This window comes from Thermobia domestica, chromosome 7, assembly GCF_964235325.1.
Source record: "Thermobia domestica chromosome 7, izTheDome1.hap1.1, whole genome shotgun sequence".
NCBI lineage: Eukaryota > Metazoa > Arthropoda > Insecta > Zygentoma > Lepismatidae > Thermobia > Thermobia domestica.
Window position 1 is genome coordinate 51,299,684 of NC_137460.1, and position 15,987 is coordinate 51,315,670.

The following is a 15,987-nucleotide window of genomic DNA, read 5'->3' on the forward strand; positions in this document are numbered from 1 at the left end:
GAAGCAGTGTTGCCAGTCGCTTTTTGAAATCATGTTCATGACATCCGTCGCTTTTCTTTGCACAATTTTTATACGGTCTCAAATACGGTTCCTTTCAGTAAGTTCTGACTTCACTTTGGGGAATAATAGAAAAAAACGGAGCAAGATCCGGCGAATATGCCGGATGATCTAACACAGGGATCCCTTGTTTGTCCAAAAATTATATTCACTGACACTACCGTGAGAGCATGAACTTTGTCTTGGTGCAGAATCCATGACTTTATTTGTCCATATATCATGTCATCATCTTACTCGCTCATGAAGGGTTGTCAGCACATTAACGTAATGATGTTGGTTTACAGTTTCACCCTCGGGTACCCAATAAACAGACAATCCTACGGTATAAAAAAAATCATTGCTTTGAATTTCAATTTGATTATTTGAGATTTCGTGTAGCGTGGTGAACTCTGGCACTTTCAATGAAGTGATTGACGTTTGGCTTTATGATCATACGTGAAAAATCACGATTCTGACGTTTGGCTTTATGATCATACGTGAAAAATCACGATTCATATAACAGGTTATTACTTTCTCTAAGAGTAGTGCCTCTTTCAGTGTTCATCAAAATGTCAGCACATCATCCGAATTTCCTTTTTGGATCAAGAGGTCCATTATATTTGTCAAAAAAAATTTGTAGGCCTTATATCTGGAGAACTAAATATAGTGTAACCAAACCCAAACTATCCTGAACTCAGTATGATGATGTGTAATCTTTTCGAATTACATTGCCATTTTCTTGAATGGTTGAGTTCGTTTTGGACGTAGAAGTCGTCCAGGAAGTGGATCATCTATGCTCACATCTTGTCCCTCTTTAAACAGTTTGAACCACTCAAAAACTTGTATATGATAAACATACATCTCTGTACACTACCTTTAGCAAATCGTGGTTTCTATCGCGGATTTTCCGTTTGAAAATAAACCATATTGATATACTGCTCCTTTTTAACACTATACATTTATCGACGGAGCACAGATTCACGCCCCATTAGCACACGTTAAATGTAGGGTTTACTGTATATTTGTTAACGTTTTAAGCTGAGCTTTTGAAATGAAGGTATTAGGAGAGTTAGCATACATTGATCCTTATGAGAATCAATGTCTCCTGTGGAGCTATATATTTTATCAATCCATATTTGCTATGTTGTTAGGTTTTAGCTTTAACGTAATTTGAACGAAGTTTCTAACCGCTTATTCTTTATGTCTGTTCGTCTGTGTGTAATCTTGTAGACTTTGGAATGATTCTTAGATTGCAAAATTCTTATTTCAGATTTACGTAGTTGGAAACCTAGGTTGAGGGGGGAGGGGGACAGTGAGTCTTATTTTTACAGAGGCGTCCTCTAGAACAGCCCCAAAATCCCCAAAAGTCTACATTTTAATGCAGATAATGTGTAAGAATACCTAAAGATAAACAACTTCTTATACTACACACCCAGGCAACCCGAGACGCTGAGGAATACGGCGAATATGAAAAATGTTCACAGTGATGGTCCCTAGGGCGAGAAATAACTTTGGAAAAATGTTATATATTATTGTTAATAGCATTTAAAGTTCTGAATAATAATAAATTTTGATTTTAGAAAATAGTAATATGTAGTTGAAAAGTGAAATGGTGTCCCATGTAATAGTGTCTTAAAACTTATGACGTTAACGTCATATTTCCAATTAACCACAGATTTCTTCGACCTTGTTTATTATACTATATGCTAGTGACGGACAAACTTTTTTTTTAAAGAGGGGAACCAATAAAAAAGAAATAAAACTTTAACAGGGTCAGTATAATTGATTAAAAACGATAGTGTCTTATTTCAAATGTTAACATTCCAATATTGTGGATAAGTAAATAAATTAATCTGTGGTCACTAAGCTAAATATAAAAAGGAGAAAACAGAACGAAATAATGGATAATTATTATTTATTTTCCTTAATTCTTCTTTTTATTCGTCAGATTAGGAATAATGTCGCGGGCCGGGTAGAACCTTTCAGCCGTAGTTTGCACAAACAGTGAAAATTGATTGAGTTGACCAGCCTTGGTCCTATATATTACATAATTTCACAAACGACCTTCCCTGTTAAGTGAATAAGAGATATTAAGAGATGACATCTTAACAGATTTTATTACAATAGTTAAAGCACTGAAAAAAGTTACACTATTTGGTTAAAATAATTCCTATGTTACTACATTTTATTCAAGAATAAATATCCTATTTAATGCTTCTATCTGAACTATATTATGTAGTTTTATGTAAGTAATATATATTTCTTAAAATATATAGATATTGATGAGTGCTCTGCCGCAGAAGCTTGTGGTGAGAATCATTTATGCCTTAACACCAAAGGAAGTTTTAAGTGTCTGGATGCTTATTGCCCAGTAGGCTTCCAAAGGGATATTGACAGCAGGTATGTAATATTGGTTGGAGTTTTGTTCCTTTCAGAACCAATATAGCCGTTATCTTTGGTGCATGCGGTCCCTGGTTCAATCCTCCTCCAAGTAAGTTTGTGGTGGACAACATCGTATCCGTGGGTTTTCTAGGATACTCTCGTTTCTCCCTACATTCTCATTCCACCAATTTTTCCATCATGATTCACTTGCCTTAATCATTCTTTTCCCTTTGCAAAACAAACACAATCATAGGACGTTAAACTGAAAGATTTAAGTTCATTTTCATTCAGAACCGATGCTATGTAAGACATGAACCCATAGCTTAACTGGAAGCCAAGCTCCCATCGGGATTCGAACCCCGGGTCTACCGCGCACGTTAACCATATAGCCACGAGGGATCTCAGCAGATATTTAATGTATACGTACTATAACGTTTATACTCTTAAGTATTTTTGAATTGCTATACTGAGTTTCATTTACTGTACCTAGGTACACTCATGTCCAAAATTATTGTCGCCATGTCTATAAATATGTTGTTCTAGGGATATAATTTGATAACGAATTCGCCCGGTATTTCTTATAATGTTAGTATGTGTATAATCGGCAAAGACATGGACGTGGAAAATTTCATGTTAAAAGAGCAGTAAATAAGAACAATAAAACGAAAATAAAACTTTCTTGTCCATTTAGCAACACTTTGTTTTACTCATTCTAATTTTCGTATTTATAATTCTTTTCCTATGAAATTTACCACAAATATACATTTCCCGGTTATACACATAGTATCAGTATTAAAAGTGCCCTGCAACATCATTATCAAATTATATTCTTACAAGAAGACAGTTATAGATATGTGACAATCATTTTGGACATGAGTGTACATACAGAATAACATAATATACAAACCCGTAAAGCATGTGTGTTTGAGCAGAAAAGAAAAAAATTGGAAAATACCCGAATTTAGAACTTCTTAATTTTTGCTGATATGGTATGAATATGTACGGTAACGTGCTATGGTACAAGCAATAAAATCTTACTTAATTATATTCTCTTCTATCAATTCTGGAGTGCAAAGAGTAATTCAAATCTTGCATTTTACATGTCACTGACTATATCAAATATAATTTTACATATTTCTACTAAAGATTTCATTATGAAAAGTAGATTTTATAGTTACTGTGATTTAATGTTCCTTTGATATATATTAATAAATAGTACTAGAGCCTTTTTATTTGATCTGTGCCCCTTCTGGCGCCGCAGTCGATGTGTGCTTTCCCGTACCTATCTCAAAAGAGGACGGAGAAGTTGTTGCGGACGAGATCTTTCAATTGTTAGATGCGGAAGCGTTGCCAAAATTAATTATTTCACGGACTTCGCTGTCCTCTATCTTGTTAGGTATTCTATGTAGCCTACGATCTTCACTCGTCAAGACCAAACGATTGAATGTCAAATTGGCAACACAGCTGAGGTCATTCACTCCTTTTCCGTAAGCAAAGGGAGAATTTTCTCCGTCAGACGGTGGTGGGGGGTGGGGCCGAAGTATAGTTCGCATACTTTCCGAGAGCATAGATGAGATAAGACAGGCTCTAGTATAGAGAATATGCCTACTGTAGAAAAAATTGTTTTATAGTATACTCCTCAAACATTACAAAATTATGAATAGAAAATTTATAGAAACTAAATCGGCAATAAATTCCTATTACTCATTATGTAAGTTTCCTAAGTTCTTGATCTTGGTAATTCTATTCTTACAGTTACTGTATTCAGCTGTGCGAGGATCCACAATCTTCTTGTCATGGAACAGTAAAGATGGCGCAGCTAGTAGTCTTCACTATAGTCACACTCGAACATCCAGTCTTTCCATACAAAGATCTCATGCATTTGGCAGTGTTTGATGAAGATGGACATCACATACCAAAAACAACATACAGAATTGTTGAAAATGAAATAGGTAATGAGTTCCTTTTTTCTTTTTATTTTCTCTAATCTGAGTGAGTTCATTTTTAAGGCGCATACACATGCACGGTCGGCTCAATGAATGTTTTTTTTTTTTTTTTTTTTTGTTTTTTGGAACGAAAAGTAGATTATATCCATCAGTTGCAACTCACTTCTGTTATCTTCAATATTAACTATAAGCGCCTTCTGAAGATTTTTTTTTCAGAGGGAGACAAAATTCATATTCTTAAATATCTATTGTTGCTAATATTGAAACATTACTTGTAAATATCAAGCGCAACATTCCAGATTAATGAAACTCATTAAAAAATACTTATCCCAAAAGCACCCAATATTATATAAATGTTTGATTGATTGAGGTTTAAAGGGGATTATCTAAATGTGAACGTTTCGATAAAATGCCTTCTTCAGCACACACCTTTTTTAGAAAACTAACGTTGATTGTGGAACTTCATCTCGTTGATTATCTTCTTCCTAATAGCATTATTTTTCTTTCACTTCCAGTAGTCCTCCATAACATTTCTCTTATACCTTTCTTTATGAAGACTAACCGTAAATTATCTTACGTAACTGATTCATAATAATTAAAGAAACATTGCTTTCTAATCTCACTTGTTTTACCTGCTTTATTCCATCCACTAATAACGAAATTGGTCGAAGAAAAGTATTAACACTGCACTAATGTGAACTTCTTCAACATTTCTCAAAAATCAAACTTCGAGATATACGCTATTTTATACTAGGAACGTTATGAGTCTTTTGAAAAAAAATATATATATATATATATATATATAAGTTGAAGATTGAAATTTCTTACTTCTCTCAATCTACAGTATTTTTTCTCATTCCAAATTTTACAGATTATACCGACAATAGCTACGGAACTTTCACACTTGTGCTCAATACCGATGTAATGGGTGAAGCTTTGCTAAACCTATTTTTTCAAAATCCGCCATGTTGTACCGTAACATATATTAAATTTTAAAAAATAACCTGGTTAAGATTTAATTTGATTTGCTTTATAAGAATGAAGTTTTTTTTTCCTTCTCTTTCGTTTTCCTAATTAATCTTTGCTCCAGAATTCTATTAATAATGTTATTCCAATCCTTCACACGATTTCTTTTATCTAAATTTAATGTTCGATTTTTAGTCCTTACACAGTATGATTCAAAACTGTCCTTTTCTCTGTATGACACATTATTATAAAGGACTTTTAAGTCTTTAATGTTGTGGTCGATATTTGGAAATGCCTTGCCAAACCTCATGTGTTTTGTTCATCCCTTTTGTATCCCTCAAATGCTCTTGATCCTCGTTGAAATGTTTATTTTGGTAGTACTTTTGTAACATTGTCACAAGAGCATGTATCTGATGAACACCCAAAAACAAAGTCTTATCCTCGAAATTTTATATCCGGATAATGATTTTTCTATATTGCTGGGGTTTTACAATCCATATTTTATTCCTACTTTATACGCTATTTTTGTGAGATATACACGGCCACAACGAGGAAAACCCATTCGATACTTTCTTCTCCTTCGATATATCCTGAAATTCCTTACACTCCAAATAAAATTTCCATGTCTCTTCTTTCCACTTTCGAAAAGTGCCTTTTTTTGGATCCATTTTCGGTACCCAATTCAAAATTAATTCACAACGTTTCGCTAACTTTTGGTTTTCAGAGATTAACCTAAATGCTCTTAAAAACATACAAGCGATTAGCGCACGCGCCTTTGGCGTGGGAGACCCGGCTTCGATTCCCGGCGGGAGCTCATGTGGTTCGGATTCCACGTTAATCAGTAGGTCCACGTCTCATATAGCCTCGCTGCTGAAAGGGACGCTAAACTAAAAATCAATCAATCAATACTGTTCCAAACGTTGGCTTTGCGAGGCACGAATATGCTGACTTGTTATCTGCGGACTTCGGCTTCCTGTAAATCAGGCATATCAAACTCACGGCCCTCGGTTCATCCCGAGAAAATAACAAAAAGTATATAATTTACTTCTTTACATTTTTTGGGAGGGGGGTCTCTTTCTCAACCCTAGTTGAGAAAGTGTCAGTCCATTTACAGATGGAATTAACAGAAATCTGATGCAGCTTAACTCTAAAGCAAACATTCAGTTAAGGGGGTATCCCCGAATTTTACGAATATTGGCGACTGCTGTTTTCAGAAACTCTAAATTTGTGTCGTACGTGATTTCCATGTCCAGTAGGCACATATCATTTTTTTTTAAATTTACGGAAGCGGAAGAATCCTTCGAGATATATCCAAGCTAGCCAACAGCTAGATATACATATGACCTCTATTCTGAAAATCGCCAGTGTGCAGTATGTCTCCAGACATCCGAAATCTGGTTGCATAATAAAAAAGATTCTACTACTCAGATTTTCTTATGTTCTTTCTATTTCAAAGAATTACAGTATTTGATAAGATTTTACGTATGTATTTACTTATTTTTTAAAATCCATTATGATGATTTTTTTCTTTCTTTTGCGGACCGCACTATTGTAAACTAATGATTATTTAGCTCATTTGGGATTCTGAGTCTGGCGTGCCTGCTGTAAATACTGGTCTGGAACTTATTCAATTTGTAAAAGTGAAAGTCTAAGAAATTCAAGAAGTTTTGGTTGATTCTTTTCCAACAGTCAACTTTAACAATCTGAAAATATTATTGAACTCCACTTTTATTTATTTATTTATTATTATTATTGTAAATCAAAATTCCATCATCAACAAATCTGTGATATCTGATAAATTCAAACTTCTATTTTTGTAAAAACCCGGATTCAAAATTGTTCATAACTATATTAGCTAAGAGAGGGGAAACTTATCTTCCATAGCCAAACCTTCATTTCGTTTACAAATTGTCTTCGAAACATAGACACACACACACACACACAAAAAAAAAAAAAAAAAAAAAAAAAAATCCAAGCATACTTCTAGAATTTTGGTTTCCTTCCTACATGACCAAATCACATACTTTATTATCTTTTAACTAGTGTTGTGTACACCAGTTTTCTGAAAATATATATGCTGAAGAAGGTGGTAACTTTCTGTCGAAACACTTGCTTTCAGATAATTTTGGGTGCTTTTGGAGTAAGTATTTTTAATGCATATTGAATATACATCCTATTAAATAAAGTAGCTTTATTAATGAAATTGTTTTAATTTTAAGCACAACTTGCAATAATGTTCCAGTCATATGTCTTTATGTTTAAATCAAACAATGGACAAACACGTCAGTTGTGGCGATGGGTTCGTTTCTATTTTATTCTTCAATTAATATTTGTGGTTTTTATGTTTGCTTTTATTTTATTTGCCTCAAGAATGTTTATTAGCGCAGCACGCATGATAATAAAACATAATAAAAGTCTAGTGATTCCACCCTCTGCTTGTCTGTAACCCTATTACAGGAATGTGTATTCCACGAGAATGTTGTAATTTTTAATGTGAAAATTTATGCATCGTATTAGATTTCCGATCTCTTAAATATTGGAGCTTATTCAAAGGAATTCATTTATTCATGGAAACATTGATGGAACATCTTGACAATAAGTCATTCATATTCAGGTTTTGATTCTGACAAACGAGATGTTACTTTTTCTTACACTTAAAAGTAGTTTGAGTTCGAAAAAAATAGAATATTTCTGCGAAGCAGTCGATTAGTAGCTAGTATTTCGATTCGCAATTGGAAACTCCAGGGGCCGACCATCGTGCCTGAGGTCTTCCTAGAGCTTTACTTCATTTCAACCAGGCAAATATCGGGTATAATACAGCACAGACCACAACAATGTTTACCATTATAAACGTCAATAGCTTCGTACAGGAAACACGTACAGTAACAGTACATGACTCAAGCAACTCAAGAATTTTTGTTTTGGATATCTTGCAATACATACGTGACGTCATTCAAGATGACGACCTTATATATTACAAAGCAGTGTGTTTTCATTGTGAATGAGTACAAGATGACTAAATCACACATAAAACCATGCAGAGAAAATGTACACAACATTTTAATTGTAGAGATGCATCCTCCAACCCAACAATTTTGAACTCGTTAATGAAGTGGAATACGAAAAGACAAACTTTCAGAAAGCGCAGTAGTCGTCCACGACGAGCTGTAACATCTGAAAACATCGAACGGATAAGGCAAGATGTTGCGCGTAGCCCTTTGAAATCGCTAACCATACACTCCTGATTTTTACTTATGGGGTTTCTTAAGGAAGAAAATAGTGCAGGCCTAATCACCATTCTATTGAAGAATTGAAAACGTCGATCTCCGATATCATCAACGAGATTACCTCGAAATTTATACACGGCTACTATCAGCAATGTTGCCATCAGGATGCGAGTGTGTTTGCAGATTTTGAGCACGATTTTCATAAATGAATATGAATTGCTAAATAATTCCAGTAACGAGCCACGTATAGTTACCGTACATGTTTCCTATACAGTTTTAAAATTTATGATAGTAAACCATATTGTGGTATACCCTGTACTTTTAAATATAGTTTCTGGTCCTTCTTCCTTTCTTACCTTCTAATATTGTTAGTTTGGTAATAATTCCAATGTAAATCGTCAGTTTAAAGAAATGAAAAATAAATAAATGTTATGTTTTTTACATTAAGGTGTATAGGGCAAGTGGCTTATTATTTGCGTCACCTTAATTCCGAAATGCCTCACGATTATGGTTCCATTTGTAACATTTTGAAACAGAGGTAATTAAACCAAAGCCACACGTAGAGACCAATCGGCTATATAATTGAAACAACTATTCTCATGAAGAGATTTACCAATTTATTCCAAAAAGTATAATATATTCTGAAATCAAGAATAATAAGTTATACTTGAAGCTATCCCAAGACTTCGAAAATTTTAACGAAAACCCTCAACAAGGTACAAACATAAAAGCTCGGTATAGAAATAATAAGATGATAGAATGGGAATGTATTTTACAATAACTGTTTAAAATACACCGGAAGTTTTAACATGATGAGGAAGCAATGGACCATTACTAACGTCTCTTGCAAGAACACATGTGATTGTATCAATGGTTGATCGACGGATTTTGTTATACAACAAGCGATCAAATTATATAATAATATTTCAAAGACACATTGATTTACATCAAAATCGTGTTCAAAATACGTGGCTACCCGATCTCTTTTATAAAAAGCCATGTTCTTACAATGTTTTGAGACAACGGACAGTTTAATCTTTTGTCATAAAGTAGCCAAAGATGATTCCCATTTATTTGATTTACCGCTTATGGCTAAGAGTACAGTGCATTTTGGAGAGAGGTTGGTACTGGCAAGCTTGCACTTAAAACGGAGAGCTTGTAGGAGAAATAGCTCTCTTCCTCTGCGTACCAATCCGCCAAGCTTGTAGTGCAATTATAAGCTAGTATAAAACCCAAATATTTATACTGTTCTTTTGTTTTCCGTTAGTTTGAAGATTTAGGGTAAAATATATATTTGTCTTCTCAAGGGAAAGCATTTTTACGTGTTGCAATTAAGAAAAATGTTTATAATATTTAGGTTACAGCACTGTATGATGGTATTTATTAAAGAATTCTTTCACTACTTTCTTTTATAGGTAAACCATTCCGTATTAGAGTGCAGAATGGCAAAGGAGTTCTCTATTCCTTAAAAACATTAGAAGCAGCGAAAATCTACAGGTTTGTTTCCATATCTTAATAGCACATAACTTATCTATATCAACGCAATCCATTTTTTTCTAAAGATATACTGACTCCTCCTTTTATTTGAAATTATTATTATTCAAATGTTTGAAATAATAAAAAGTTGATATATATTGCTTTCTATACAGTTAACACTTATATTGAACAATCTAATACAGAAACTAGATGCTCCCTTTGTTATTTAAAGTTAGCTATTTTACTTTTAGTTCGAAGAGAACACTAGGGAGTGTACTTAATAACAGAAACTAACATATTTATCAACATGAACTTGAATCACGATTCAACTGAGATTTCTGTCACTTTTTTAAAACTTGCATATTCTCTAATTAGAGAAACTACAATTTTATAACAAAAAAAATTAATATTCTAAATATTGTTATGCAAACAACGTAACAATATTATTCAGAAATACAAGCATGGACAAGAAAAATAAAAACAGACGCCCACATGCAACAGACGATCGGACACCATTAATTCAAATATAATGTGTTATAATTCTGATTCAGTTTCTTATAGAACAAACGCCTTTAGCTTTGTTAGGAAGACAACTACATTCGATGTATTTCATACTATTTAGGTGTGGAGTCGATTACTATAAGTCTTTTCAAAAAATACATTCCTTTCTTATTGAGTCCTTAATAGTGGAAAATACACACGAATTTAGAACACTGAATTTTCCTTTATTGTCTTCAATGTATATGTTTGAATATCAAAATAATATATCAGTACTCGTAAATTGGTTGTTAAATAATTTTATCTGTCCAGCTTTAAACAAATGTATGACATTTCTTGTGCTTCTGGTGGTTTATGCATTTGCAGTAATTAACAAATTCTATTTCGAACTTTTGAACGAAAGAAAATTTCACACCATTTCTACTTTAAGGGAACTACTTTCTGTTTGCATAATTAGTGCATTTCAATTTCATAAGACTTAAAAACAATAAATTATAACATTATAGCAAGCTTGTGCTATAATTTCTTTAGAACTTCTGTTCCAAGCACATAAACACAGAAGTCAAAAAACCCAATTTTTCAATAAACGTTTTATATTGCTGCTTTATACAAATACTAAAATACCATGTTAAGTAATATTTTGTATTTCTTATTCGAGATGTGGGGTTAAGGTTCCCAGTAAAATTTTCGATTATACTCTTGCAATGAGAACATTACTTAAAAACTATTTCATATATGATGATAAAACTGTCTTTTTTGAATAAATATAATTTCGATTTTTCATCTTGCAGGTTAGAAGTTCTGGCGCTTTCATATGACGAAATTGGAAACGACTTACTTTATACTACACGATACATAATATTTGTTTATGCCGAATGAAAGATATTTTATTATTTTATATTAAAGCCAATTTGCGTTTTTTTAAAATTTCTCGTTGTTTTTCTTATGTATAAAATGCCTTTTCAGTTGTGTACCACAAAGTACAATGTAAAATATGTTGTAGTTTTTATTTACAAAGCTCTTGGAATACATGTTTTATTGTATGTGAAGGTGAGGTGCGATTGTGTATGTGTGTGTATGTCATGGTTGTAAAAATAATTTCACTCAGCGTTACATACAATCCTTAGCAATAAATGAATTGAAATATATTTTAGAATTACAATGTGTATTTCTTTACAAATAATTTGAACGACGCATCTGGAGCTTCGTTCTTTCCCGAAAAGCATTTCGATTTTGCATCATCATCATCTAAATAGTTCGACTGATTCTACTAAAGCAGTGGCGTGTAGTGCTATGTCCAGCCGGGGAACAAGTCATGAATCACAACACATCCTTCGTCATTAACAAACAGTATAATACTAACATGGATTAGTAATATATTTATTCACTTTTATTGAACATCTATTTCCTTCAACCTAAATACCTGGTAGCATAATTATGAGATGTTAACAGACTTTACAACTGTCGTAAGGTGCTCAGTATATGGACATACCGGAGATCTATAGTACAACCCACGTAATCCGAGATGAGAGCACCGGCCTCGAGAATGAGTGGCTGTTCTGGGAAGCGGACTAGGTGGCATAGAGGTTAAGGCATCGGCACGGTATGCCGGAGGTCCCGGGTTCAAGTCCTGGTCCAGTCAGTCACTTTTTTCATTCTTTGCGTTAGAATTCGCACCTATAGAAGATTTGGTGTGTAAAGTAAAAAATATCGATTGTATCCTCCTTTCATTATTAATGACAACCGTTATTAAGTGCTCGGTATATGGACCAGATTGTCCAATCACAGCAGGGGTCTGTGGTACAATCCACGTGGTCCGAGATGTGAATGGCTGTTCTGGGAAGCGGACTAAGTGGCGTAATGGTTAATGCACCGACACAGTATGCCGGAGGTCCCATTCCAGTCAGTCACTTTTTCACTCTTTACCGTTAGAATTCGCACCTATAGAGGATTTGGTGTGTAAAGTAAAAAATCGGTTGGTTCCTCCTTTCATTAGTATAATAGATTTCATTTTTACACTAGTTTGGCAAATGCTGTAGCAGATCGATTTCCAGTAACACATGTAAACCATACGAATATTTTTTTTTTTTTTTCCCACCTTTACCACTCTTCATTACGTACACTGCCACTGAATAGTGTAATAGTGTTTAAAGTTGCGACTTACCTGTTACGTCTATCATTTTCTCAAGTAACCTTACAACAATGAAGAACTAAAAATTTCACGTCCTATTTCATCGAACATTACCTCTGCTACTGAACTGCTTAGGTCATTCTGAATTCGTTTGGGAGTTCTAGCGAAAGTAGTTGTTATACAAATGGTTTTCAAGTTACTATTCATATTCTGCGACCAAATCAGCAATTCAATGTAATTGTTACTGTTCATTCATTCGCTATCCTCTTCATGACTTCTAAATGCCAATTCTACTTTTGTTTATGAAAACTTTTAGCACTTCTTACACGTTCTAATATTTTCCTCTTCCTTTTTATATGTTCATTGTGCATAATTGTCTTGGCGATGTTGTTCATCCATTTGGATGTCGATTCTGATGTGATCGAGGGGGCCGCGGTGGCTGTGGTAGAACGTTCATCTCTGATGTTTGGGGTCCATGGTTCGATCCCGGCTCGCGCCAAGTGAACTTTGTGGTAGGCAAACACCGTGTGCGCGGTTTTTCTCGGGGTTCTCCCGTTTCCTTCCACTTTCATCATTCCACCATTTCATTCATTTCTCATCATTACCGTCTCCTTTAGCCTAGCCGGCATGACCGTGGGACGTAAAACTCAAGGATTTCATTTCATTTCATTTCATTTTCTTATGTAATCGAATGTCTTTTCAAAAAGCAATTGGACGGAGATGGGCTTGGGACTATTCATGATGCTTCTCTATCTACATGAAAATTATTTATAATACTGAATTCGGAAACCCAAAACTCCATTTCCAGTAACAAAATAAACACGGTGAACATTACAGCTTATTTAATAAGCATGCGGCTAACCATTTCGAAGATTTATGCCTGAGTTTCTTTTAGTTTTCAGTTTTTTAAGGCGAGGGCCTGATATTTTAAAATAACTTTTCTTTATCATACATTTCAATAAACCAAAATGATACAAATTCACTTGTTCAATCACAACCTGGCTGGTTCACTTCTATGTACAGACAAAACTTCCGAGTTCGTAAACTTGGAACAACCAGGATCCACTATTTTATTGTCGTGTTATTTGCACAGATTTAATTAGAATTATGGCAACCTAAGCCTGTGGTGATACAATATTACACGCAACGTTTTATACCAAACTATGAACAAATTGAATTATACTTAACAAATTAAAACTACATAAACAAACTGATCTGAACGAAACGCAAAATTCCATGTTTAAAGATAGCATTATACGAACTAGTGATCTATAATTTCATCGCAGGCACTATCAGTGCACTGGAGTTAACAAAAACCCTTCAACCAATACGAATGACAGATCGAATCAAAGATCTCTTGTTTATGAGACGATCGCTATGGACAGTGTCACTAATAGATTTAAGATATTCGAAATTTGAGAGCTGGACTGCAATTATACAATAAATAGTCATATTTCATTATTCCACGCAAATGTAGTGACGAATTGTCATTGATTTTTTTCAATCATCTAGTTCTAACATGAATGTATAACATAAAAGGGAAATGAGATTCTTCACTTAACATTTTATTGTGAAACACTTTTATTATAAAAATATACAATGGATTTAATACTGTATTAAAACTACCGCCTATGTTACATTTCATTATTGTCACGTCTTCCAATGAACCTCAATACTCATTCCAATAACCAAAGCTGTGACGTCTGGTCTGTTTTAGGAACATTTAAGTTCTGAGGTCTTTCAAATGTCAACGGGATTTCCTTCGTTTTGTTTTTTATTTCTCTATCAAATATCTGCAAGGGAGAGAAAAAAGTATAAGTTATAAATCAAATATCAAGGAAGAAGAAAAACAGAGGTTAGGTTATAAATTACAAGTTTCAGGAATTAACATCACATTTATTTATTTCATAATTATTTTAAAGTTTCGTTATAAATACTAGGATACACTTTAGTACATTATTGTTCGGGCAGTAGTGACTATTAACAAACTTTACTGATTACTGTTTTGCTGGTTATGGTAGCTTCACCAGGGATGTAGCACCATTATCTTCACTTTCTATTTGTAGAACGTTTTCACTATTGTGTTAGTTAATGAGTGACGTGTGAATACTTGAAGCCAGAAAATCTTCTAACTACTCTTATTTTTTTTTTAAATTAATAAATTAAATTGAATATACAAGTGCACGAGCTAAGAAACTAAACAGTCTTTTTTCTCTGTTTAAACTGTCGACAATCACAGTTCGCCGTGAGTTACGATGCAAGAGCCAATCACACAGCGTCACGTTGCACGGGCAAAACTGCTGATAAAGAATCACTACGCTTTAACATGACGCCAATGGTGCCGCGATCAAGCAACATGGACAGCTGCTAACTGGAAAAATGTGACATGGTCGGATAAGTTATGGTGTAACAAGATGGATTGGCATGAATTTTTAAATCAACCCTCGTATTTCCCCAGCGTCAACTTTTAGAAATATAACGCAATCAGCTAACAGTTGGAGGAGAACAATGCTCAGGAATTTGTCACCCAAAAGGTGCCTCACTTTTCCAGACAGCCCTGCTTCCTCTCGTTAGCCTATATTAGGAAGAGGAATTTAGCTATTCTCGTGCTGAACGCCCACGCAGCAAAACTCATGACGATGACAGATTTTTACGTGACAATGTAAAGTCTATCAATAATCGTCAATCGCACAACTTATTGGAACAATCAGTGTTTTTAATGTGATTTCTATTAACCTATGAATCATCCATTATATATTATTAGTAAAACAATGAAGTAAAAACTTAATATTCCATGTGCACTATATTTCAGTTTGGTAGTGTATTCTTGCGCTACTCAACAAGTTACGAACTGACGCTCTAAAAAGACGCGCGTCAGAGTGTTTCATAATGTTATAGTAGTATTACGTATTAAACTTACACTCTCCAATATTAATTTGCATCATATCGAAGTGTTGTAAAAAGGAAGAAATGCAATGAAAATTTGTACTATGCAGGTCCTAATAGTCTACTGGCTAAATAGTAGTTTTTACGCCACATAACGAAAGTTAATATGTTTTGTGAATATTGTGGATTTACAGCGTAAACTATGTGTTTCCATTGTACATCCTCAGTTAACATATTTCGGATTTAAAACGAATGAAGAATCTCATAGAAGAGTGTTACTACGATCCAGATAATGAAGACGTCAAATGAACTTATCTTTATACAGCGATGGAAGTGAAGTGTCTGTAGTGAACTGCATAGTCAATAACACTAGTTAACAAATTTAAACTTTTTGTTTGTTACATAAGAAAAATCACCTGATCTTAAAGGAACTTTTTGC

The 15,987-nt window shown here is 33.9% G+C and overlaps 2 protein-coding genes across 3 annotated transcripts in view; one reads left to right on the forward strand and one right to left on the reverse strand.

Moving 5' to 3' along the window:
* Positions 1–11,687, forward strand: part of LOC145690080 (hemicentin-1-like) — a 117,957-nt gene extending 106,270 nt beyond the window's left edge. For both annotated transcript variants that reach the window (XM_081764608.1, XM_081764609.1), the window contains exons 35-38: positions 2,313–2,436; positions 4,174–4,370; positions 9,973–10,054; positions 11,323–11,687. In XM_081764608.1, coding sequence (XP_081620734.1) covers positions 2,313–2,436; positions 4,174–4,370; positions 9,973–10,054; positions 11,323–11,410 — 491 coding nt within the window. In that variant the 3' untranslated portion in view covers positions 11,411–11,687. The remainder of the gene's footprint in view (positions 1–2,312; positions 2,437–4,173; positions 4,371–9,972; positions 10,055–11,322) is intronic.
* Positions 11,688–14,219: 2,532 nt separating this feature from the next.
* LOC145690081 (nucleolar complex protein 4 homolog A) overlaps positions 14,220–15,987 on the reverse strand; it is a 39,565-nt gene continuing 37,797 nt past the window's right edge. Inside the window, exon 10 of the mRNA XM_081764610.1 lies at positions 14,220–14,455. Within this exon, the coding sequence (XP_081620736.1) occupies positions 14,339–14,455 (117 nt within the window). The 3' untranslated portion in view covers positions 14,220–14,338. The remainder of the gene's footprint in view (positions 14,456–15,987) is intronic.